The sequence below is a fragment of the Dendropsophus ebraccatus genome, chromosome 3 (assembly GCF_027789765.1).
Source record: "Dendropsophus ebraccatus isolate aDenEbr1 chromosome 3, aDenEbr1.pat, whole genome shotgun sequence".
NCBI classification, from domain to species: domain Eukaryota; kingdom Metazoa; phylum Chordata; class Amphibia; order Anura; family Hylidae; genus Dendropsophus; species Dendropsophus ebraccatus.
In genome coordinates, this window is record NC_091456.1 from 188,788,591 (window position 1) to 188,814,971 (window position 26,381).

General features: G+C 46.2%; 1 protein-coding gene across 1 annotated transcript in view; it reads right to left on the bottom strand.

The window, feature by feature from the left end:
- Positions 1-19,134: 19,134 nt before the first annotated feature.
- Positions 19,135-26,381, bottom strand: part of LOC138786598 (zinc finger protein 605-like) — a 30,657-nt gene continuing 23,410 nt past the window's right edge. The window contains exon 7 of the mRNA XM_069963577.1: positions 19,135-20,406. Within this exon, the coding sequence (XP_069819678.1) occupies positions 19,511-20,406 (896 nt within the window). The 3' untranslated portion in view covers positions 19,135-19,510. The remainder of the gene's footprint in view (positions 20,407-26,381) is intronic.

The following is a 26,381-nucleotide window of genomic DNA, read 5'->3' on the forward strand; positions in this document are numbered from 1 at the left end:
CAGCCACAGTCTCACCTCTCCACTCAGCAGCTCCACCATCTTGTTGGTGACTTCTAGGATCTTCTCTTCCTCCATTTCCTCATGTATCAGGGGCCCCGGGATTGGGCTCAGGGTTCTTCCCCATCCTTCACACCCAGGGGCCCCACAGCGCCCACTAGAGGACTTCTTCACTACTGTGTAATCCTGTGTATGGAGAGACACATTACTATCACTCCATCCATTCCCAGAATCCCTCACCTCTCCAGTCCTATCCATCTGTTATTCCATAGATAAGAATGATGTCATGATGACATCACTCCCAGAATCCCTCACCTCTCCAGTCCTATCCATCTGTTCTTCCATAGATAAGAATGATGTCATGATGACATCACTCCCAGAATCCCTCACCTCTCCAGTCCTATCCATCTGTTATTCCATAGATAAGAATGATGTCATGATGACATCACTCCCAGAATCCTTCACCTCCCCAGTCCTATCCATCTGTTATTCCATAGATAAGAATGATGTCATGATGACATCACTCCCAGAATCCCTCACCTCTCCAGTCCTATCCATCTGTTATTCCATAGATAAGAATGATGTCATGATGACATCACTCCCAGAATCCCTCACCTCTCCAGTCCTATCCATCTGTTATTCCATAGATAAGAATGATGTCATGATGACATCACTCCCAGAATCCCTCACCTCCCCAGTCCTATCCATCTGTTATTCCATAGATAAGAATGATGTCATGATGACATCACTCCCAGAATCCCTCACCTCTCCAGTCCTATCCATCTGTTATTCCATAGATAAGAATGATGTCATGATGACATCACTCCCAGAATCCCTCACCTCTCCAGTCCTATCCATGTGTTATTCCATAGATAAGAATGATGTCATGATGACATCACTCCCAGAATCCCTCACCTCCCCAGTCCTATCCATCTGTTATTCCATAGATAAGAATGATGTCATGATGACATCACTCCCAGAATCCCTCACCTCCCCAGTCCTATCCATCTGTTATTCCATAGATAAGAATGATGTCATGATGACATCACTCCCAGAATCCCTCACCTCCCCAGTAAGCAGGAAGAGTATGTGTAGGGTGAGGGTTATTATCCTCTCGGCCATCTTGTCTCTGTCTCTCTCCATGGTTGATGGGTCGGTCTCTTATATAGAAGATATCAGCAGAGGATCCTGGAGAGATGAATAGAAAGAAGAGGAGACAATGTAATATATCAGGTATCGCTCAAAATCTGAGAAAAAAAAAAAACACTTCATGCCTAAGACTTGATAAAGTTCAGACCTGAAGGGGTTAATCCTCCCGCTGTCCCCCAGCTCCTTCCCTCCGCCTGCAGAGCTGTACAGGAGCCGTATGCTTCCAGGACCTGCCATGATGTCACAGTCATGTGATCAGTCACATGGAGGAGGAGAAGTCGTCACATGATCAGGGGCTGCTGCTCAGTGTATGCAGGACTCTGCTGTGCTGGATGAGCTGAAGTGATGTGTGTGCAGCAGAGCTGTCTGTGTGTGATGTGTGTAGAGCAGAGCTGTGTATGTGTGTGTCATGGCAGTTTCTAGGTTATTTTGGCAACAGGGCGAACCTTTATAAAAGCCCCCCCCCCCCCCCCACTCAGTTCAGTCCTGGGGAAGGAGGGGGGGGGGGCTATTAGCAAGATTCAGGTTACTAGGAAGAAGCAGTGTGTGTATTGCGGCATAGAGGCAGTGTTGCTCACAGGCGACGTCTTCTTTGTTCTGAGGCGTCACTTTCCTTTTCCTCTACATCCGGCCTAGGCCACCAGGAAGATTTCTTGCAGCTACAATTCGTCTCTTCAGAACCTTCCAGAAGAAATCTTAGGCTCTGCACTTCCAGCAACTTCCTGCCCTTTTCCTACCTATAAGGTCCCAAACTGTATGGTGGAAGAGCTGTGTGACCTCCATTATACACTGACATAAAGGATGCTGGGAAAGCTTTGTGACCTCCATTATACACTGACATACAGGATGCTGGGAAAGCTGGGTGACCTCCATTACACTGACATACAGGATGATGGGAAAGCTGGGTGACCTCCATTACACTGACATACAGGCTGCTGGAAAAGCTGGGTGACCTCCATTACACTGACATACAGGATGCTGGGAGTGCTGTGTGAGCTCAGCTACACTGACATACAGGATGCTGGGAAAGCTGGGTGACCTCCATTGCACTGACATACAGGATGCTGTTAGAGCTGGGTGACCTCCATTACACTGACATACAGGATACTGGGAAAGCTGGGTGACCTCCATTACACTGACATACTGGATGCTGGGAGTGCTGTGTGACCTTAGCTACACTGACTTACAGGATGCTGGGAAAGCTGTGTGACCTCCATTACACTGACATACATATCGGCTCCCTCTGTGCAGGCTTCCCCCCCCCCCCCCCTCCTCATTATCCCCAACCAGCTACTCACCTCTCCTGCTGCCTCCAGCTCCTCTTCTTGGTATGTCTGTCCTCTTCAGGCTTCCGGTGCAGGCAGCCACCTGTCATACAGAGGCCACCTGCACAGGAAGCCCCTGTGTCTCTGTCCTTGCACGCTGTTCCCTTTAGCTGTGCGCGCGTACGCACAGCTAAAGGTTGCTCTGGACAGGGGATCTGAAACTTAGATTCCAGATCCCAGGGCCAGCCCTGAGGGTGCGGGCCGGGTACTGTTGGGCGCCCCCTAGCTGTGGGCGCCCTGTGCGGTGCCCCGGCACGCCCAGCCCTAGAAACAGCCCTGGTGTGTGTTATATATGCCTGCAGCAGAGCCCTGTGTGTAATGTACATGTAGCTGAGCTGTATATGTGTAATGTACATGTAGCTGAGCTGTATGTGTGTAATGTACATGTAGCTGAGCTGTATATGTGTAATGTACATGTAGCAGAGCTGTATGTGTGTAATGTACATGTAGCTGAGCTGTATGTGTGTAATGTACATGTAGCTGAGCTGTATATGTGTAATGTACATGTAGCTGAGCTGTATATGTGTAATGTACATGTAGCTGAGCTGTATGTGTGTAATGTACATGTAGCTGAGCTGTATGTGTAATGTACATGTAGCTGAGCTGTATGTGTAATGTACATGTAGCTGAGCTGTATATGTGTAATGTACATGTAGCTGAGCTGTATATGTGTAATGTACATGTAGCTGAGCTGTATATGTACAGTATCTGGACCATGGATGTCTATCAGGACGTTGAAAATGTACTTACTGGTAATTTTCATTTCCTAGAGTCCGTAGGCAGCACACTGTCACGGCACACTACTCCAGACACCGTACTTCCTGAACCCACCCCTGGCTCAGCCTATAGCTGCTTTCCCCTGGGTCTCTGCAGGGGGTTGTCCCTAGACTACTCAGGCTATCTAAAGTCTGCTACAGTACTGTAATCTCTGGGACCCCACCCTTACCCGCCTATGCTAGAAGTATGCCCACTCACTGCGCAAAACTATAGGCCGTACCCCACTCAGGTATCCTGTAGCTGAGGCATTGTACTGTTATACACACAGTAGACTATAATACTAAATATATCCAGGTTTCATCAACACAGCAGCTATTAAACAAATAGATTTAATATGACTTAGCAACAGTGCATAGAAGTTACAAAAGGACAATACAAAGGAAGGTAAATAAAAGGGGATTTTCGTGTTCGTCTGAGATGCCATTATGTCTATCGCTGGATGTCCCCATTTGTCCACAATGTCCCTGAAGATACTGGGGTTTAACTCCCATTCCCCGGGAAGCAGGAAGTTTCGGCTTAGCCAATCTGCCTGAATGTTCAGTGTACCTTTGATATGAATGGCTGACATGGATGTCACTGACTTCTCCACCCATTGCATTATTTGGAAACATTCTTTCTCAAGCTGTAGGCTCCTCATTCCCCCCTGCTTGTTGATATAATACACTGCGGAGAGGTTGTCAGATTGCACTTGTACCGAGTGATGTTGAAGGACGTGCTGAAAGTGGTTCAAAGCTAGTTTGACGGCTCTTAGTTCCCTCATGTTGGATGAAAGTTTCCGTTCTTCTGGTGTCCACTGTCTCTGTACCCAATAGTTGTTGACATGGACACCCCCAACCCAAGCATGATGCATCCGTAGTGATGACTGTAGGGAGAAGATGAATCAGAGATTTGCCCTAAGTCAGGTGAGGAGTAGTCAGCCACCAAGTGAGGTCTCCTTGACCGATGGGAATAGTGGTATCTGGGGATTGTTGGCATCTGTCCCAGAAATGGAGGATATGCCTCTGTAAAGGTCAGAAGTGAGCACTGGCCCATGGTACTGCCTCTATGGCGGATGTTAGTAAGCCCAAAACTTTCATGGCAAAGCGTATCTTGCAAGACCTGTGAGTCTTGAGATAGGATACTTCTTCTCGTATTTTCAAGATCCTGTCTGATGGGTCATCCGTTGTGTGTTGCTTATAAAGCCGAGGAACTGGATTCTTGGAGTAGGAACCAGGTTTTACTTCTTGTGGTTTACAAGAAATCCATGGTCTGCTAGGCATTGTTGAGTTATTACAGGTTGGTGTTTTAAGATCTTTCTTGAAGATGCCCTCAGTAGCCAGTCGTCTAGGTAAGGTATGATGAAAATCCCTTGTAACCTTAAGGATGCAGCACTGCTGCCACCTTCGTAAACACTCTGGGTGCTGAACTTATGCCAAATGGGAGGCAGGTGAACTTAAAATGAATGGTCGACTGGGAGGTACGAACTGCTACGCGAAGGGACTTCCAGTGAGCTTTCAGAATTGGAATATGTTAATACGGGTCCTGAAGATCTATCTTTGCTAGAAGATCGTTCTCCTGTTCATGATTGCCGACAGAATTGACTCCATCTTGAAATGTTTCTTTAATAGAAATTTGTTCAGGTAAGTAAGGTCGATTACAAGACGCCAATATCCCCCTGATTTGGGTATCACAAATATTGGGGAATAGACTCCTCTCCCCTGCTGATATAGCGGTACAGGTTCCAGGGCATGTTTCAGTACGAATTGGTCTATTAGGTAAAAAATGACAGGTTTTACATTTTTGTTCACCATAAACCTTTCTGGGGGGAAGCTTTGGAATTCTAGGGAGTAACCTCTGGCGATGGTGGATGTTACCCCGGCATCTTGAGATGGTGTCAACCAGTGATCTGCAAAAAAACTTAATCTTGCTCCCACTGGTGGAATGGTAGACCCAATGTCATTGTTCAGATTTCTTGTTCTGGAAGCACTTCCTCTTGTTAAAATTGTCCTGCTTCGGCTTGTATCCTCCTCTTCTGCCTGGGGGTCAAATATTACTAATTCTAGATTCTGCTTGACAGATGATATCAGTATAGACATATGATGTTCATGAAACAGATAAACTTCATCTCTCTCTTCTGGTTCTAAATCAACATCCTCAGAACCAACGTTCCGAATTCTCTAATGAGGTAGATGGAGGTGCCGGCTGAGGCTGAGCATGATGAGCTGGGCGAGCATGCTGGGTTTTATATTCAGAGAAGACTTGACCTCCTGAAAAGTATCCAGAAGTTGGCCCTTGAACCATGTAAAAAAATCTGCTGTTTCATTCTGCGAAGATTGATCTGTAGCCTTACATGTGGCACAAGAGTCCTGGTCCCGTGAATGACTCACCAGTCCGACACACATACATGACTAAGTGGGAGACGATCCTGGCCAAACCAATCCCCCCCCAGCACTGGGAAATTATTTGGGACAGGGCGGCTAAGTCTTCTCCATGTGTTACCTATAAAGAAACCCAATATAAATTACTAATGTTTTGGTACCACACCCCCGAGTTGCTCCACAAACTAAATAGATCCATATCACCCCTGTGCTGGAGGTGCCATGCTGGGGTGGGGACTCTATACCATGTTTTTTGGGAATGCTCTGTTATTCGGCTTTATTGGACCACCGTATGCGAGGTATTTTCCTTAGTATTGCAACACCCCTTTTCACCTGACCCAGTGTCTTGCCTCCTTAACCTGACCCCTAAGTCGGTGGGAAAGAAATCCACCAAGCTGCTCTTGCAAATGCTGACAGCAGCTAAAACCTTGATAGCTAGACAATGGAAGTCAGTTCTCCCTCCCTCCCTTACTGACTTGGTTGCGAGGATTAAGGAGGTACGAACGATGGAATCGCTGACGGCAATGCTGAATAATAGAGTGGTTGCCTTTGAGACTGTATGGGCCCCATGGGATGCGTATTGTTCACAACAGGGTTATACCTGATTGACTCCAGAACTGATCCCCCCCCCCCCCAACCCCCTCTCTACCTTCACGATCCCTTCCCTATCTTCTCCCCTAACGTATCTTTGGTGTTTTATTGTCCATGTACGTCTTCCCCTGTAGGTCCTTGTGTTGTTCACCTAAGTTTGACTTTTTGTATTTGCGGTTTTGAGACATGTCCACGATTATACTGCATACTGCAGATTGCTTTGTACTACCGCTGTTTATTGTGCACTGCATTCTTTTACTGTTTATATGAAAACTTTAATAAACATTACAGTTATAAAAAAAAGAGTCCTGGTCCCAGGATTCAGGCATTGGTTGTTGATCTCTTGCACATATGTTATGCTTTGCCTTACGTGATTTTTTTGATGGAGGGTTCGCCATCTGAAATATATTAAAAAACAGTTCATAAGAATATAAACAACCAGGGGGCATCAAGAGTAAAACTAACATCTTAAGCCCATTGTCAGGACAGGGAGGTATGGACAGGACAAGTCAGTGGGCCCTAGGTCTGAACCCACCCACTGTCCCTACCTACTTGCTTCAATCGGCCCTAGGCGGCCGCGTACAACCACAAAGACGTTCTTTATACTGAGTATGTGGAACACAAAACGAGACAGACAAACACAATATCGGATAGTAAACAAGCCAAGTCAGAACCAAATGAGCAACGCAGTACAAAGTCAGCAAACAATCGGGTAGTCTAAAGTCAGACGGGAGGTCGGATAACAAGTCGAGCAAACAGAGGGAGTTAGGAAGGGAATCGCAGGAATAGACACAGGGAAGCTGGGACCAGAGTATTAACCTAATAGCCAGCTCTGAGAGACTCCTTCAGCTTTTATGCTGACCAAGAGCCCAGTCCGGATCTTCATTGGACCGGCACTCTGATCTCCCAGGCTTCAGACAGGCAGAGGAACAAGTCAGTCAAGAAGCCCGCTCAGCTGCAGTAATTAGGTCTTTGCAGGGCTCTGGTTAACTCCTGCATTGCCGGATGCAGAGAAGCATGTGTCACATAAATTCAAAAACCAGGCCCAGTTCACACCAGGTTACTGCCTGATCCTGACAGTAGCCCTCCCCCCCTCTTATGAGGGGCCTCAGGACCCTTATCCACTGGACCAGGCTTAGAAGGGTTTAGTGCATGGTAACGCCAAACCAGGCGAGGAGCATGCATGTCCTTAGCAGAAACCCATGTACGCTCCTCTGGCCCGAAGCCCTTCCAGTGGACTAGATACTGCAATGAACCCTGTACCCAACGAGAATTCTGATTCTTCTCCACCTCATACTCCAACTCACCCTGGATGATCAGTGGAGCAGGGGGAGACACTGGAGGAACATACTTTTTTAGGAGAGCCTTTTGGAACACATTGTGAATTCGGAGTGATACTGGCAATTGTAATCCAAAAGTCACAGGATTAATTATTTCCACAATGGTTACCAAGTCTGGTTGTAAGACTAACAGAACGACACTAGGGTTTAGAATTTTATCGGGCTGGTTCCTAGGAGAGCTCTCGATGTCGAAGCTGCGAGACAAGGCGTCAGCTTTGACATTTTTGGAACCAGGCCGATAAGTGATTTCAAAGTTGAACCGAGTGAAAAACAAGGCTCATCTAGCCTGATGTGGTGTGAGACGTTTAGCACTGTCTAGGTACACCAGATTCTTATGATCGGTAAGCACAACCACCTTATGTTTTGCACCCTCTAGGAAGTGCCTCCATTCATCGAAGGCCATCTTTATAGCTGGTAACTCCCTGTTGCCAATATCGTAGTTACATTCTGCTTGTGAGAACTTCCTAGAAAAGTATGCAACAGGACAAAGGTTCGTAAGAGTGGCTAATCCTTGAGACAAGACCGCTCCTAGCCCCACCTCGGAAGCGTTCACCTCCACAACAAAAGGACGCTCAAAGTCCGGCTATGCCAGTACTGGAGCTTCTGAGAAACACCGCTGAAGTTTTTCGAAAGCCTTGATAGCTTCCTGGGTCCGGTTCACCAGATCCACCCCTTTTATAGTCAAATCAGTAAGAGGTTTGGCTATAAGCGAGAACCCCTTGATAAACTTCCTATAGTAATTGGCGAATAATAAAAACCTCTGCAGGGCCTTCAGGTTATTCAGCCAGTTATGTAGCCAGTTTTCAGTGGCTACAACCTTAAGTGGATCCATACCAAACGGGTTGGGGGTTATACAATACCCTAGAAATGAGACCTCCTGGATACCGAACTGGCATTTTGACAATTTGTCACAGAGATTATTTTGTCTCAGAAGCTCCATGACTGTACAGACATGCACAATGTGAGAAGCCAATTCGGGGAAAAAAAATCTAAATATTGTCAAGATATACAAGAAGGAAACGACCTAAATGCTCACGAAAAATATCATCAACAAAATGTTGGACGACCGCCGGGGCATTAGATAATCAAAAGGACATGACGGGGTATTAAAGGCGGTCTTCCATTCGTCAACTTCCCTGATTCTGATTAAATTATGCGCTCCCCATAAATCGACCTTTGAAAACCATTTTGCTCCCACTATCTGGTTAAACAAATCCGGGATAAGAGGCAGCGGGTGCGATTCTTAACCGTAATCTTGTTTAATTCTCTGTAGTCTATAAAGGCCCGAAGCCCACAAAAAAGAATCCCGCCCCCAAAGGAGAGGAGGAGGGGCGAATATGGCCCTTACGTAGACTAACTTTTATGTATTCCCGCATGGCCTCCCTCTCAGGACAGGGCAAGTTGAATATATGTCCCCTGGGATATTTGACACCGGAAATTCAATCAATCGAACAGTCATATGGTCTGTAGGGAGGTAATCCATCCACTGCCTTTTCATCGAATACATCCACATACATTCTGAGCAGTAGTCCTGAGAAGCCGATTATCAGCTGATCATTGACTTTTAGCAAGTTGCCTATTGCTATGTGTATTAGTAGGAGAAATAGGCTGGTTTGCGGCCGATGAAACAGAATATAGAAAATAATAAAATAATACTTACCTGTTCACATGTATTGCTGCAGCCGCCACTGAAGCTTCTGAGGCAGTGTCTGAAGTGACACACTGCTCAGCAAATCACTGGCTGCGGCACTGTCTCGTCTCGGTCAGTGATTGGTTAAGCAGCCTATCACTGCAGAGATGTGTCAGTGATGGCTGCAGTGAGAAGCTAGAAGGACACTAGGGAGCGAGGACAGGTAAGTATTACTCTTCTATTTTCTATATACACAGTGAGGGCTGCACAGACATGGCTAACCATATATACACACAGCTGCTGCATGGAGCCATGTAATGGGCTTGCTAAACAAGCACTGATCTAATGTCGGGGGGGGGGGGGGGGGGGGGGGTTGGGGTTTCATACAGTCCTTACTATCAGTAGCTTCTCCAGCAGTTGCAGGGTGGACAGCAGATTGTGCAGACGGCTGCTTTTTCTCCTCTCTCCAGCAGTAATGGCCTCTCACAACAACCCTACAACCTGTGCTGTTGGTATGGGGGACAGAGCACAGGATTCTTGGTGTAGATATATCTCTATCTATCTATCTATCTATCTATCTATCTATCTATCTATCTATCGCAAGGTAGCAGCCGCACATCCAAATCCAAAGCGATGGGTGCTGTGCAGTGAAAGTCCTTTGGCATAGGATCCCCAATGTAGAAAACGGCAAGAGTCTGCAGCACACCGGAGTAAAGGTGAAAAGTGTTTATTCCATCATCAAGGTACAAATGTTTCGATTCAATCCAGAATCATTATCAAGCATCATGGCAACTTCCTTCATACATATTTATAGGGCTAAATTCATTAGCATACATAATTACCCAAGTGAAAAAAGTGTATAAAAAACATAATTCATGAAAAGTTAAGACATGTTGAATACATGATAATAAAAGAGTAAGTGCATCGTGCATATCAACATGTTTTCGTGCAAAACAAAACAAAGATTGCAGATGAAAAACTTCAATAAGTTCATTTAGTATTCATGACGTATTTCAAGAGGGAGGGGTCCACTCACCACTCGTAACAAGTGTCAAGAACGTGACAGCTAAGATGGCCACCGGAGTCTGCATTCGGCGTTGGGCGGATGAAAGGACGCATGCGTGAACCTAATACCGCCCCTTAGCAACCAATGGCCAACCAAACTTGCTGCTTAGACGTTCATAGCGACTGACCAGGACCGTAAACAAAACAGGAGGATCGCGCTGTGGACATCCAAATACCCTGAAGTCCTGAAGCTGGTAATCGGGACAAGAGTTGCATACGGCACCCGGGACCAGGTGCACTTTGCCGCTCCTCCAACACACCCCGCTTTGGTGCAGAACCGTATCCGTTACTAGGTCACTCGGAACGTCCACATACCGGGGCCGGGCTTAAAGGGGGAGGCACGTCTGGTCGGCTTTGATCCAAAACATATGTAACAATTGTGGTCCATAGTCAAAAAACGCATAAAGTGAACACTTGTATATCAGAGGTAGATCGTGAGCGGTCCCCTTCTCCTTCAAGATCTAAAAAATAAGAGATACAGATTAAGAACAAGGATATACAGGATAATTAAAATAGACACTTCTGTTTTGTATCCAAATAAATAGGTAATTGTTCAGGTGAACATTTTATGATGTACCCTAAATTCAACATTCAAACCCTTTGGTTTCAGTGTCTGCAGCTCATAAATCCATTTCAACTCTTTTTTTCATGAGAACAGTTGGACAGTCACCCCCACTTTTCAGGGGTGGAACATGGTCAAGCAGCATAAACTTTAAGTCCCTCTCACCATGGCCCATCTCTGAAAAGTGTTTAGAGACTGGTAAATCCAGTCTTTGTCTCCGGATGGTATACCGATGGTGGTTGATCCTGGTCTTAAAGTCACATTTCGTTTCACCAACATACAATAATTGGCAGGGGCACCAAAGAACATAAACCACATATTCGAAGCAAGTGCGGGGGAGCCAGTGGTGCTTATAAAGTAGGAAAAATGTGCTTTATTACCCCCTGAACTTCCCATCAATGTCCACAGCATCTGCTGATCTGTACACAGTGACAGGTAACACTCGGCAGCAGCTCTGGGGTCACTACAAGCGGCTGTCATTGAGAAGAGCTGGGGGAGGATGAAGTAATGCAGCATGACAGGCCGGGAGCTGCTGGGGAGGATGAGGTGATGCACCAGGGCAGGCCGAGAGCTGCTGGGGAGGATGAGGTGATGCAACAGGAAAGGTGGGGAGCCAGGGGTGCAACTAGAAATGGCTGGGCCCCATAGCAAACTTTTGATTGGACCCGCCCCCCCCCTCGACCGACCTCTACGCCATAAACACACCCAGATCTACACAGGCTCTGTATTCCATATAAATTACAGTGCAGTTATATTAAGTGACTCACAGGGGACGTCTTCTCTCAACAGAGTTCTCCGAGCCACGAATCCACAGAATCTGCCAGACAAACGGCACCATCCTCATCTCTCTACAAATTGCACATCTGTATTGGCCCCATTACACCCTCATTTATTGAGTAACCCAGACACTATGTGATCCCTAATATAGTATATGCCACCCCTGTGTAGTCCCCCTTATAGATGGCCTCTCTGTGTATTCCCCCTTATAGATAGCCCCTCTGTGTATTCTCTCTTATAGATGGCCACTCTGTATAGACCCCATTACATATGCCCCCCGTGTTGTCTACCTTTTAGATTGCCCCCCTTTAGATGCCCCCTTGTGTTAGCTCCTTTATAAATTCCCCCGTGTTGTCCCCCTTATAAATGCCCCCATTGTGTTGTCCCCTTTATATGTGTCCCCCTATTTTGCCCCCCTTATGTTGTCCCTGCATAGATTGCCGCCTCTGTACAGCAGATGAAAAAAACACCAAATACACAACTCACCTAACAGCTAGCTCCCCCGTAGCAGCTCTCTTGTCCTCTCGGCTCCCTGGTGGTTTAAAAGGGATTCCCTGGTACGTCCGGCACAAGGAACATCTCTAACACGCGCTCCCTGTGCCGGAACTACCAGCTGCCTGTGCACACTGAACTCACTGGTGCCTGCGCCGCCCGGGGATAGGATGGGCAGCACAGCTACCAGGGAGCTCAGTGTGCGCCGGCAGACAATGAGCCTGCACACCCCAAACAGCTGCAGCACCAGGGAAGCCTGCTCGGCCCCCGGGTGCTGCAGAAAATTTTAGCTCTGGGGGCCCGGGCCTAGTAGCAGTCGCTACGGCGATTGTTCCACCCCTGCCAGGAGCTGCCGGGGAGGGCGAGGTAATGCAGCATGGCAGGCCAGGAGCTGCCGGGAGGATGAGGTAATGTAGCAGGGCAGGCCGGGAGTTGAAAAGGAGGATGAGGTAATGCAGCAGGGCTGACCGGGAGCTACCAGGGAGAATGAGGTAATGCAGCAGGGCAGGCCGGGAGCTGCCGGGGAGGATGAGGTGATGCAGCAGGGCAGGCCGGGGAGGATGAGGTAATGCAGCAGGGCAGGCCGGGAGCTGCCGGGGAGGATGAGGTGATGCAGCAGGAAAGGTGGGGAGCCAGGGCAGGCCGGGAGCTGCCGGGGAGGATGAGGTGATGCAGCAGGGCAGGCCGGGGAGGATGAGGTAATGCAGCAGGGCAGGCCGGGAGCTGACGGGAAAGATGAGGTGATCCAGCAGGGCAGGCCAGGAACTGACGGGAAAGATGAGGTGATGCAGCAGGACAGGCCGGGAGCTGCCGGGGAGGATGAGGTAATGCAGCAGGGCAGGTCGGGAGCTGCCGGGGAGGATGAGGTGATGCAGCAGGGCAGGCCGGGAGCTGCTAGAGAGGATGAGGTCATGCGGCAGGGCAGGCCAGGAGCTGCTGGGGAGCACGAGGTGATGCAGCAGGACAGGCCGGGAGCTGCCGGGGAGGATGAGGTAATGCAGCCGGGCAGGCCGGGAGCTGCCAGGGAGGATGAGGTGATGCAGCAGGACAGGCTGGGGGCTGTCGGGGAGGATGAGGTGATGCAGCAGGACAGGCCGGGAGCTGCTGGGGAGGATGAGGTAATGCAGCAGGGCAGGCCGGGAGCTGCCGGGGAGGATGAGGTAATGCAGCAGGGCAGGTCGGGAGCTGCCGGGGAGGATGAGGTGATGCAGCAGGGCAGGCCGGGAGCTGCTAGAGAGGATGAGGTCATGCGGCAGGGCAGGCCAGGAGCTGCCGGGGAGGATGAGGTGATGCAGCAGGGCAGGCCGGGAGCTGCCGGGGAGGATGAGGTGATGCAGCAGGACAGGCCGGGAGCTGCCGGGGATGACGAGAGGATGTAGCAGGACAGACCGGGAGCTGCCGGGGAGGATGAGGTAATGCAGCCGGGCAGGCCGGGAGCTGCCAGGGAGGATGAGGTGATGCAGCAGGACAGGCTGGGGGCTGTCGGGGAGGATGAGGTGATGCAGCAGGACAGGCCGGGAGCTGCCGGGGAGGATGAGGTGATGCAGCAGGGCAGGCCGGGAGCTGCTGGGGAGGATGAGGTAATGCAGCAGGGCAGGCCGGGAGCTGCCGGGGAGGCGTCTGCCCAAGGTACATGATGGGCTGGGTTAATGATATCAGCAGATAGTTTTCATAGTTTTTTATTAATTATTTTTAGTGTTTTTTTATGTTTGTACAATTACACTAAAGAATAAGATTCATTATCAGTTCCTGGTGACTGGTTCTCTTTAGGCTCCGGCTCAGAGACACCTTCCCATAAGTTGTGTTCCATCTTCCAATATGAAAAGTTTGTGTTTCAGAAAGGACGGCAGAGAAATCCAAAGGCCAGAAAAATAGTGTAGTATATGGTACAGTATATAGAATAGTATATAGCACAATATAGGACATTGTATATAGTATACGGTATTGTATATAGTACATTGTAGTGTATAGTATATGGTATTTTATATGGAATAGTATATAGTACAGTATAGTATAATATATAGTACAGTATATGGTGTTGTATATAGAATAGTATAGTATAATATATAGTATAGTATATGGTATTGTATATAGAATAGTATATAGTACAGTATATGGTGTTGTATATAGAATAATATATAGTACAGTAGAGTATAGTATATAGTATTGCAGAAACATAAAATCAGGTCACTGGAGCTATTTAGTGTCTTCACTGAACCACGCAATAAAATGTAACTTATATTAAATATATTTAAAATAATTTCTTTTTTATCCAGGCTTGAGGTTTGTTCTCTTATGTTTGTAGTCAGTGTTTCGATATGATGAATGAAATAAAGGTCCAGCAGGTAGTATGACACCATCTCCTGCACACAACACTATCCTTTCCCCTCCAGCTACTCCTATTACTTCATTCCTCTATGTGTCTTATAGTGTCCAAAATGTGTTATTTTTGGCCCATTAAAGCCTGTATATACCTATGGAAGACACTGGGGGAGGGGCATGGGCACGGCCATCTTATGGACAGAATCACCACAGAGCAGGACAGCACAGCCTGGAGGAGGGGAGCCTAATTATAGCTCTATGGGGTACACAGGGAGCTGCTGTCAGTAAGTGCATTGAGTAGTTACTAATTCTATACACTTATGGGGTATTCCGGCCAAAAGCTATATTAAAGTATTGTACTGTCCCATAAAAGTTATATAAATGCTTAATAAACATGAATCACGGCTTTTTTATGTTTAGTGTTTTTTTTCTTGCACTAACCAGCACAGGAAGTCTTGTAGTCCTAGCTGAATCTGTTTCGTCACGTCACACTGTCTGTGGGCGCCATCTTGGTGGATGTAGGGCTGGGCCTGAACCTGGGGGGCGTGTAAGCAGCTCACCGCCCACTTCCCGTCTCGCATACTTATCTCTAGCCCAGACAGAGAGCGCTGCATGTATGTGCTCACCCTATACCCTGCTCATTCCTTCCTGCTCCCTGCAGTCTCTGTCCGCCCTTGTGTTTCCCATCCTCTCCATTCCTGTACAGTAACTTATAATATCACAGATTCTGCTGTTTCTAAATGTTTGTTTCATTTATCTTACATGATATTCAGAATAAAAAAAAATTATTGTTTTTGGGGTGTGAAACCAATTGTCGGCATTTCAATTATTTCTTATGGGAACATTTGCTTTGGTTTAAGAGTGGATTTGGATTACAAGCACAGTCCCGGAACGAATTATGCTCGTAATCCAAGGCAACACTGTATACAGAATAATATAAAAAGAGGAGATACAGCTCACCATGAAGCAGGTGGGATGACAGCAGGCAGGATTTAGCAGAGGAGGGTGCTCGATCTTCAAGGCGTTGGCCAGACGCCGCATGCAAGGTATAGCTGAGAGGAAGTGGTGTGGAAGACGGCACTCCTGGACGTAGATACTAAAATTTAACTTTTATTCGTGCATATTAAAATATTTTGGTGAGCATAGCAGGACCTACGCGTTTCAGCTACTGCGCTTAATCATGGTCTAGTTACAAATGAATCTTGTGGCGAATAAAAACAGGTGACCAACCAATGAAAGGATCCCTACGTCATGGATCATGTGCCTGAGTGGCACAGGTGTAGCATGAGTGCTGCTCCCTCCCATTACATGTATTTGGAAAAATGCTAGGTTATCTATGGGGTGGGAGTACATGCTGGAAAACCAAAAAATGTTTCTTTTAAGATTATAAATAATGATACAACAGGTCATTTTTGTAATTGAGACCTTTGGGGTATCTGGTGTTTAAGCGAAAGATCATTTCTGCTTCTTTATGTAAGACTTGCTTATGCCAGTCACCTCCTCTCAATGGTTTATTAACCCTTATTATGGCATATGTGCTGAAGGTGCTGACATCCCCTCCATGTTCCTCTATAAAATGCTTTGCTGCCCCTGATGCATTGGTTCTGTGTTGTTTCCTGATGCTAGTGAGATGTTCGCTGATACGTTGTTTGTATTTCCTTATTGTGCATCCCACATAGAATAAGTTACAGGTAGTACAGCCTATAATGTAGATGACATGGTCACTGTTGCAATTTAAATAGTTTCTAATCTCATAAGTTTTTAATCCTGAGCTGTCACTGAAAGTTTTTTTGTTGTGGGTAACAAACTTGCATATGGGGCAACGTGTGTCTCCGCATCTGAAGCAGCCCGTAATCCTACGGCTGGTATGCAATGGCTCTGAAACCAACATGCTAGGTGATAGCAAGTCTCCAAGTGATTTGCCTCTGCGCGGCACACATCTGAAACCCTGATCCAAGATCTCGGACAGGATTTCATCCTGGCGCAGGATGGCAATGTTTTTTTTAAGAATATTAGTAATTTGTTTGTATTGGGGTGAGTACATAGTGGAGAATGTGATTGGTGTATGTGATTTTTGTGTAGTATGTACATTGTTAGTTGATTTCGAGAGCAATAGATCCCGGTTCTTGGTGGAGACAATGTTATGGGCTCTGCGTATGATTTGTCTGCTGTAACCTCTGTTAGATAGACGGGTTGCAGTTTCCTTACACTGTGTCTCAAAGACCGTGTTGTCTGAGCAGATGCGTTTAACCCTAGTAAACTCCCCGACTGGAATAGCCTGTATGGTGTGAAGGGGATGTTCACTTGTAGCATGTAAAATAGTGTTTCCCGCAGTGGGTTTGCGGAAAACTGAGGTGGTAACGTGTTCATTATTGGACGAAGCTTGCAAGGTAATGTCCAAAAAGGTGATATTTGTTTTGTGAAAAGTGTGAGTAAATGATAGGTTAAATGCGTTGCTATTTATGTATCGGACAAATTGCTGTGCCTCCTCCTCCTCTCCTCCCCAAACCAATAGCAGGTCGTCTATGAAACGGCCGAACCATTTAATGTGATGGAGAAAAGGGTTGATGGGAGTGAAAATGAATTGCTCCTCCCACCAGGCCATGTAGAGACCTGCTAAAGTTGGGGAGAACCTGGCCCCCATAGGGGCTCCTTTGGTCTGCAAAAAGAATTCATTATTAAAAGAAAAATAATTGTGTTTCAATAAATATGTTGTTAAATCTATAATGAACTCTTTTAATTCGTGACTATACCTGCTATATTTGTACAAGTGATAAGACAAGGCTGTGATTGCCAAGTCATGCGGTATAGACGAATATAAAGCTGTCACATCACAGCTTAGCCATGAAAAATTAGGATTCCACACAAAGTTTTTAAATATGTTCAACACAGATCCTGAATCCTTCAGATACCCTGGTACTCTCACTACCAGGGGCTGAAGCAACGAATCCAGCCAAGCACATACCCTTTCATTAAGGGAGCCAACCCCCGAGATGATGGGACGTAAGGGAGGGGGGTTGGCTCCCTTATGGATTTTGGGTAAACCATAAAAAATTGGCAAGGTGGGATTAGCAGGAACAAAATAATTGTATTGTTTTTCTTCCATTATACCCAGTGCTATTCCTTCCTGTACTATGTTGGATAGTGTATTTCTGAAGGTCAAGGTGGGGTCTGACTGTAATCTGCGGTAGGTTGTGACGTCATTTAGAATTATGTAGGCACTGTCACAGTAAGACTCACGGTCAAGTAGTACAATTTTTCCGCCTTTGTCGGCCATCTTGATTATTAAATTTTTGTTGGCCTGTAGTTCCTTTATTGCCTTTCTTTCCCCATGTGATATATTGTTTTGGATTGAGTTGGTGGAAAGCTTTTTCAAGTCTCGTTCCATGGCAAATTGGAAATGATCCAACGCCTCAACACGAGACCTGAATGGGTAGAACGAGGGATTAGATGCTACAGTAGGTACACTATGTATTTGTTCCTGTTGTTCCGTTTCCCCATCTATGCCGAGCTCAATGAGTTGCAGGAGATTCACTTGGTCCTGAAAGAGCAATTCCACAAATTCATTATTTGTTACATCATATTCTTTCATGAGTGTGGACGTGGGCTCAGAGCAGGAGTGAAAAAAGTGTCTCCTGACCGTGAGCAATCTAGCAAAGCGATTGATGTCCATTAGGGTATGAAACATGTCAAAATGGCTGGAGGGTACAAACGTGAGACCTTGCTACACCTGTGCCACTCAGGCACATGATCCATGACGTAGGGATCCTTTCATTGGTTGGTCACCTGTTTTTATTCGCCACAAGATTCATTTGTAACTAGACCATGATTAAGCGCAGTAGCGCGAAACGCGTAGGTCCTGCTATGCTCACCAAAATATTTTAATATGCACGAATAAAAGTTAAATTTTAGTATCTACGTCCAGGAGTGCCGTCTTCCACACCACTTCCTCTCAGCTATACCATACAGAATAATAGCTGTATTACATATCCTGACTCCTGACCAAAAGGGAGCAACGATCTGCCAGATCGGGACTCGCTTATCCAACGTACATGCGACTTGATTATCGTGTATGTATACCGTTAGCGATGTCCATGCAGCCCTTGTTTTTTAAATGAAAGCAATAAAGATTATAATTACCTATTCATCCATCAGCGTGTCATTGTACAATCTTCCCCCATCAGTATGCCATTGTTCCTTATAATCAGGAGATGATGATGGTTGTAGTTATGGAAACTGGAGAGTCACAGCTTGCCTTATAACCAGGATATGATGGTGGTTGTAGTTTTGCAAGCTGTGACTCTCCAGTTTCCATAACTTAAGCCACCATTATATCCTGATTATAAGGCATGATGATGGTGGTAGTAGTAATATTTCTTCAAGCTGCAATTCCACAACTAGCAAAACTACAACTTCTATTATAAACTGATGAGCAGACTAAGATGATTGGAGTAGTACTATTGCTAGAAGTGGAATTACAGCTTGAAGAAAAAACACTACTACCACCACTATTATCATGGCTTATAATGAGGATATGATGGTGGTTGTAGTCATGCAAACTGGAAAACTGGAGAGTCACAGCTCCACAAGATGGGGGAGGGCCACAGATCAAGGGAGGCAGGGAATTGATGGCAATTAGTGTGCAATTGATATTCCTGTTTTCACGATATGCACTTTATTTTATGCACTTAAAAGATTTTTTAGAACAAACAACAAACACAGGTAGTACGGATTTGACATGAGGTGCGAACTTTGTCAACATCTATACTGTGATCAAGAGTTATAGGGGACACCGTGTGTGGGAACTGTCTGGGAGTAAGAGATGGCGGCCGGCTCCTGATATTCCTGTTTTCAAGACAGTGCAGTGAGGCATGCTGGGAGTTGTAGGCACTGACAAAAATTCAGACAGGAAGTAGAAGCAGCAATCAGCTAGAAGATAGCAGGGTGTAATGGGCACAGACAGCAGACAGTCCAGGCACAAAATGGACACAATAGAAGCCACTAATGATTCCTCGATGTGTTAATAGTTTTTATTTTTCAGGGGGTGGGTGAAATTCTTCAACTATTTTGCTATAAATTGTGGATTTTCCTTCATAATCAATTAGAATTCTTTATATTCATTTACCTCATTGTGAACAAGATAATGGCTTCTCCTTTTTGTAAGTTCTTTGTTGTTTAACAAGATGGTTTCTGAGTAAAACATTTCCCACATTCAGAACATAAAAAGATGTCTTTTGCCCTGTGTGAGTTTTCTGATGGTGAACAAGAACTGATTTCCGAGTAAAACGTTTTCCACAGTCTGAACATGAAAATGGCTTTTCCCCCGTGTGAATGTATGTATGGTCGAGAAGACTTGATTTCTGAGTAAAACATTTCCCACATTCCAAACATGAAAACGGCTTCTCCCCTGTGTGAGTTCTCTGATGCCTAACAAGACGTGATTTCTCACCAAAACATTTCCCACATTCCGAACACGAAAATGGCTTCTCCCTTGTGTGAGTTCTCTGATGCTTGACAAGATCCGATTTATAAGTAAAACATTTACCACATTCTGAACACGAATATGGCTTCTCCCCTGTGTGACTTCTCTGATGCCTAACAAGACGTGATTTGTCACCAAAACATTTCCCACATTCCGAACACGAAAATGGCTTCTCACTTGTGTGAATTCCCTGATGTCTAACAAGATCGCATTTATAAGTAAAACATTTCCTACATTCTGAACATGAAAATGCCTTCTCCCCTGTAAGATATTTTTCATGAGTAAAGCATTGTTCACGTTGTAAATATGAAAACTGAGGCTTTCCTGTATTTTCTCTTTGATGTCCATCGCCTTCTCTGTAAATATCAGCTTGCTGTGATGGATCAGAAGATGGGACTTGTATAACAGGATGAGATGAGAGATCTTTGCTGTGAGGGGCTGAGGGTGTATCTGGGATAGCGGACGGCTCCTCATATGTATCTTGTGTGATATGATCCTCTGAGGAGATCTGATGTCCCCCTGAGCTCCTGGTAGAATCATCTGCAAAGGAGAAAACACCATTTCTCTTATTTCCCAGTAATAGAAGCTTAAACATATTGCTGACATGGAAAGTTACTCTTTTTTATGTAACATAATAAGAATGATCAAATGCAATGACGTCCCCGACACGGCCGGCCTCTGGCTACATACGACCTTGGTAAGTGTTCAGAGCCTTCCACACAGCTCTCTGGATGACCCTCCCCGAACAAGGGACGTCACAGCCACTACTTAGTCCAGGGTGGATCTATACAGTCATTGTGGAGGAGGTTTTGTAGTGTCTCGGTACGGGTGGTCCACTAATTTTTTTTTTTTTTCTTTTAATAAACATTTTATTCAGTTTTACAGAAAGAAAAAAAAAATAAGCAGCTACAACAAACTGCGAATCCAACGAAATGAAATAGGGAGGACAGGAGGATGTGCTACAGGAAAGTACATGCATTCTCGCCGTACAATGAGTCCAGCAAAGTCCACATATAGAAAAACGGGCAGCAAGAGCCCGACCGTTGTGAAGGGCAGTGTCCATCTATTCATGGAAAATGAGATGGTCCACTAAGTTTTATACCACTTATAGTCCCTTTTAGTAAAACTGTCACTTCAGCTGTGCCTCACCAACTAGGGGGCGACTCACAGCTTGAGGAGCACTGCTCTAGGGTACACTTTGTTCACTTCAGGGATCCTTCTCTTCTATTCTTAGGACAGTTACCAAAGCAAGGAACTGATCCCCAGTAAGACAAAGAGCAGCAAGCTAAAGTATCTTACTGACTGATGCATAGCTATCCTGGGAGGTCTTGGTCTTTTGTGTCACCGCACTGGCACCTACAGCCTCACATTGTGCTACCCTTTTCAAGCACAGTGCTTCTGTGCACAGGGGTGGGTATCACCACTCCTGACCACTGTGAAGAAGAAAAACACCAAGCCCACCTGCTGTACTAAAACCACCACACAGCCCCCTGGGCCACTAACACAAAACACAGATGCATAGTTGCCAACATTTGAATTTTTTTTCCAGGGACACTTCAGCATTAAAAGGGGTGTGGCTTATTGTGGGTGTGGTCTCGGTCGGGTGTGGTCTATCATGGGTGTGGGTTCAAAATTTTCCAGTTAAAATTTACAGTCAGAACAACACAAAAGGAACATTACACACTCCAGTATCAGGTTCCTAGTATATTACACACCCCAGTATTAGGTCCCCAGTATATTACACACCCCAGTATTAGGTTCCCAGTATATTACACACCCTAGTATTAGGTCCCCAGTATATAACACACCCCAGTATCAGGTTCCCAGTATATTACACACCCCAGTAGTAGGTCCCAAATATATTACACACGCCACTGTGGCTCAGAGATAGCACTCTACTGTCTGACTGTATATACTGGTATTTTGTGCCCATATGATGCAGCTGCACCCCATATCATCATACTACTACCCCCTTCATCCTACTGCTACTCCTTAATCATACTACTACCCCTTCATCATCCTCCTGCCCCTCCATTATCATACTACTACCTAGGGCTGGGCGATATTGGCCTAAATCAATATCGCAGTTTATCATACATGTAGCCACGGTAACGATAATTAGACGATAATTATGACACAACCCTTTTCTAAGCCACACCCACCTGGTCGTGCCAAACTGGCAATATTTTGTATCTAAAAAGTGGGGAAAAAAGATAGCTCACTGAGCAGCAACCTGAGGCTGTGGCATTTAGTCTATTTCTATTATTATTTGTCATTATTAGGGGGTCTCAGCAGAGCCCTGAATGTGTATATACAGGAATACAGCCATATACTTACTACAGAACATGTATACACAGGTATACAGCTATGTACTACAAGACGTGTAAATACAGGAATACAGCCATACACACAGTACAGGACGTGTATACACAAGTATGCCAACATTTGACCATTCTGGCCCCCAAGAGTTATATAGTGGTACATGCTTTATCCATATGATGCCCATATAGTGCCCACAGTGTGCCATAATGCCTTCCCTGCTGTGCCCATATATTAATAATGCCATCCCAGCTGTTCCCATACAGTAATAATGCCATCACAGCTGTGCCCCCATATAGTAATAATGCCATCCCAGCTGTGCCCATACAGTAATAATGCCATCCCAGCTGTGCCCATACAGTAATGCCATCCCAGCTGTGCCCATACAGTAATAATGCCATCCCAGCTGTGCCCATACAGTAATAATGCCATCCCAGCTGTGCCCATACAGTAATGCCATCCCAGCTGTGCCCATACAGTAATAATGCCATCCCAGCTGTGCCCCCATATAGTAATGCCATCCCAGCTGTGCCCATACAGTAATAATGCCATCCCAGCTGTGCCCATACAGTAATAATACCATCCCAGCTGTGCCCATACAGTAATAATACCATCCCAGCTGTGCCCATACAGTAATACCATCCCAGCTGTGCCCCCATACAGTAATACCATCCCAGCTGTGCCCATACAGTAATACCATCCCAGCTGTGCCCCCATACAGTAATACCATCCCAGCTGTGCCCCCATACAATAATAATGCCATCCCAGCTGTGCTCATACAGTAATAATGCCATCCCAGCTGTGCCCCCATATAGTAATAATGCTTTTGATTGGCGAGTGAGGTTAGGAGTTATAGAGATGGAAGGCTGGGATGACACTTAACTGCGCTGGGGTGGGGGGGCTACCGGCCTGGAGGGTATAAGCCACCCTGCCCAGCCGCCCTGGTACTTTTAGTTCCCCCATGTGGCCCCGTTCTGCTCATACCTGGAGATGGGAGAGGGGGGAGGAGGAGGACGGGAGCACTCACCTCATCAACGGTGCATCGTAAGAGGTGCAGCATAACGGGCGGTCCGTGGGCAACGAGGCGATGCTGGGGGGCGCCCACAACTCGTCCGCTGAGCCTAACTTATTGTGAGGGGGGGTTCGGGGCGGTGGAGACAAATGGACACGGGAGGGTAGGGGATCAGGGGACCACGGACACGCCAAGCGGGGGGTCAGGGGTTAGGGGACGCACAGACACGCTGGGAGGGGGGGCAGGAGGACAAACGGATATGCTGGGCAGGGGTGAGGGGGACGCAAGGAGGAGTCTGACACGTCGGGGGTGAAAATACCGCAGATACCGTCCTGGCAAAGTTGAGGTCGGTTAACCGACGCCAGGGACGGTATTGGTATTTTCACGGTATACCGCCCAGCCCTACTACTACCCCCTTCATCCTCCTGCCCTTCCATCATCACAGTACTACTCCTCTCATCCTCCTGCCCCTCCATCATCATACTACTTCCCCCTTAATCCTCCTCCTGTCCCTTCATCATCATACCAGTACCGCCTTCAGCACCCTCTTGTCCCTTAATCTGTATTTAAAACAAAATAAAGCTATACTTTCCTCACCAGTATGATTTCTCTAGTCCCCCAGGGACTCCTCTCCCTGCTCTGCATCACTCGCACAGGAAGGGGGAGGGGCTACCGGAAGCAGGGGCGGGGCTTCCCTGGACATACCCAGGACATGGTTTTGCCTGGGCTGTCTCCTCAGAATCGGGACTGTTGCCAACTATGCAGATGCCCCTGGCTACTTGCGATACTCATCATCTATTCCAGCAGCAGTCCTCTCAACTGACAGGCATTGTGGATGTGAGGCAGGAGACAGCGCTGGAAAGTGAGAGGTATCTAACACTGCTGGTTACCTAGGGAGATGGGGGGATTTATCAAAGGGGTGTAAAGTAGAACTGGCTCAGTCGCCCCTAGCAACTAATCAGATTCTACCTTTGATTTTCCAAGGAACCTGTGAAGAATGAGAAGTGGAATCTGATTGGTTGCTAGGGGCAACTGAGACAGTTTCACTTTACACCATGTTTGATAAATCTCCCCCTATGAGGTTATAGCGCCCAGTGAGTTATTAATGTACAACAGACGCCCAGTTACTTGGCTTGACAGCTCCCACAGAAAATCACCCACAATGCACCCTCCTCTCCGTCACTATATCTCTCTGTATTTCTCTCCCTGCTACCATCCTGCTCTCTACCGCACATACAGCCGACTGGCCGCCTCCAGGAAGCAAATCACCTCATATAGTGGGTGATGTGTGACATCACACAGGGGCTTGCAGGTGATTGGACAGGCACAATGGATTATGGGTAATCCCTTGCTCCCACCAAGTGACTGTTCTGTAAGCTAACATGTGCGGCTGCTATAGTTAGTGAATTTTGTTAACCCCTTAAGGTCTGAGCCAATTTTAGTTTTTGCGCTTTCGCTTTTTCCACTTTATGTTTAAAAGTCCATAGCACTTGCATTTTTTCACCTACAGACAGACATGAGCCCATATTTTTTGCAACACTAATTGTACTTTGCAATGACAGACTTTATTTTCCCATAAAATATGCTGCAAAACCAGAAAAAAATCATTTGCGCTTTCAAATTGAAAAAAAAAAGGAATTTGTTTTAATTTTAGGAAGTTTCGTGTTTACGCCATTCGCCCTGGGGTAAAACTTACTTGTTACACATGTTCCTCAAGTCGTTAAGATTACAACGATATGTAACATGTATAACTTTTATTTTATCTGATGGCTTTTAAAAAATTCAAACCATTGTTATCAAATATATGTTCCTTAAAATCGCTCCATTCCCAGGCTTATAGCGCTTTTATCCTTTGGTCTATGGGGCTGTGTGAGGTGTCAGTTTTTGCGCCATGATCTGTACTTTCTATCGGTACCTTGATTGCGCATATGTGACTTTTTGATCGCTTTATATAATTTTTTTTTTTATTTGATGCAACAAAAATGCGCAATTTTGCACTTTGGAATTTTTTTGCACTTACGCAGTTTACCGTGCGAGATCAGGAATGTGATTAATTAATAGTTCAGGCGATTACGTATGCGGCGATAGCAAACATGTTTATTTATTTATTTATATTTATAACATGGGAAAAGGGGGGTGATTTGGACTTTTAATAGGGGAGGGGATTTTTATTAATAAAAAAACATTTTTTTTACTGTAACTGGAAGTCCCCCTGGGGGACCTGTATATACACAGCATTGATCCCCCTGGGGGACTTGTATATACACAGCACTGATCTCTCATAGAGATCAATGCTGTGTATATATACACAGCAAAGATCCATCTGATCGGTGATCCATTGCTTTGGCCTGCTGCAGGCCATAGCAATGTATTGCCGAGCCAGCATCATTGCGACGATGAGGCCCGACACGGGCAGAAGGACGGATCTCCCCCCCCCCCCCCCCGCGATCGCATCACGGTGGGGAGATCCGACCCAATAGACACCAGGGAAGTGTGAAGCAAAGCCTTTAAATGCAGCTGTCAGTTTTGACAGCTGCATTTAGAGGCTTAATTAGCCGATGCGGCAACGGGACCCGTGCCGGCTGAGAGGTGCTCCCCGGGGCTGCAGATGACCCCTCTCTGAACTGCCCCCGCGGCACCATGACATATTAAATACGTCATGGGACGCCAAGGGGTCAATGAATTTCTGTGAATTTGCTTTGCAAATAGAGTCATGGACAAAAGTTTTGAGAACTTGATACAAATATTCATTTTTACAAAGTCTACTGCTTCAGTTTTTAAAATGGCAATTTGCATATACTCCAGAATGTTATAAAGAGTGATCAGCTTAACAGCATTTACTTGCAAAGTCAATATTTGCCTAGAAAATGAACTTTATCCCCCAAAACACATTTCAACATCATTGCAGGACAGTCTCTTAAAAGTGTTTCAGCTGCGGGATGGGGCTACCAGCAGTGCAGAGCTTGCTCAGAAATGGCAGCAGGCAGGTGTGAGTGCATCTGCACGCACTGTGAGACTGCGGAGACTCTTGGAGCAAGGCCTGGTCTCAAGGAGGGCAGCAAAGAAGCCACTTCTCTCCAGAAAAAACATCAGGGACAGACGGATATTCTGCAAAAGGTACAGGGAGTGGACTGCTGAGGACTGGGGTAAAGTCATTTTCTCTGATGAATCCCCTTTCCGATTG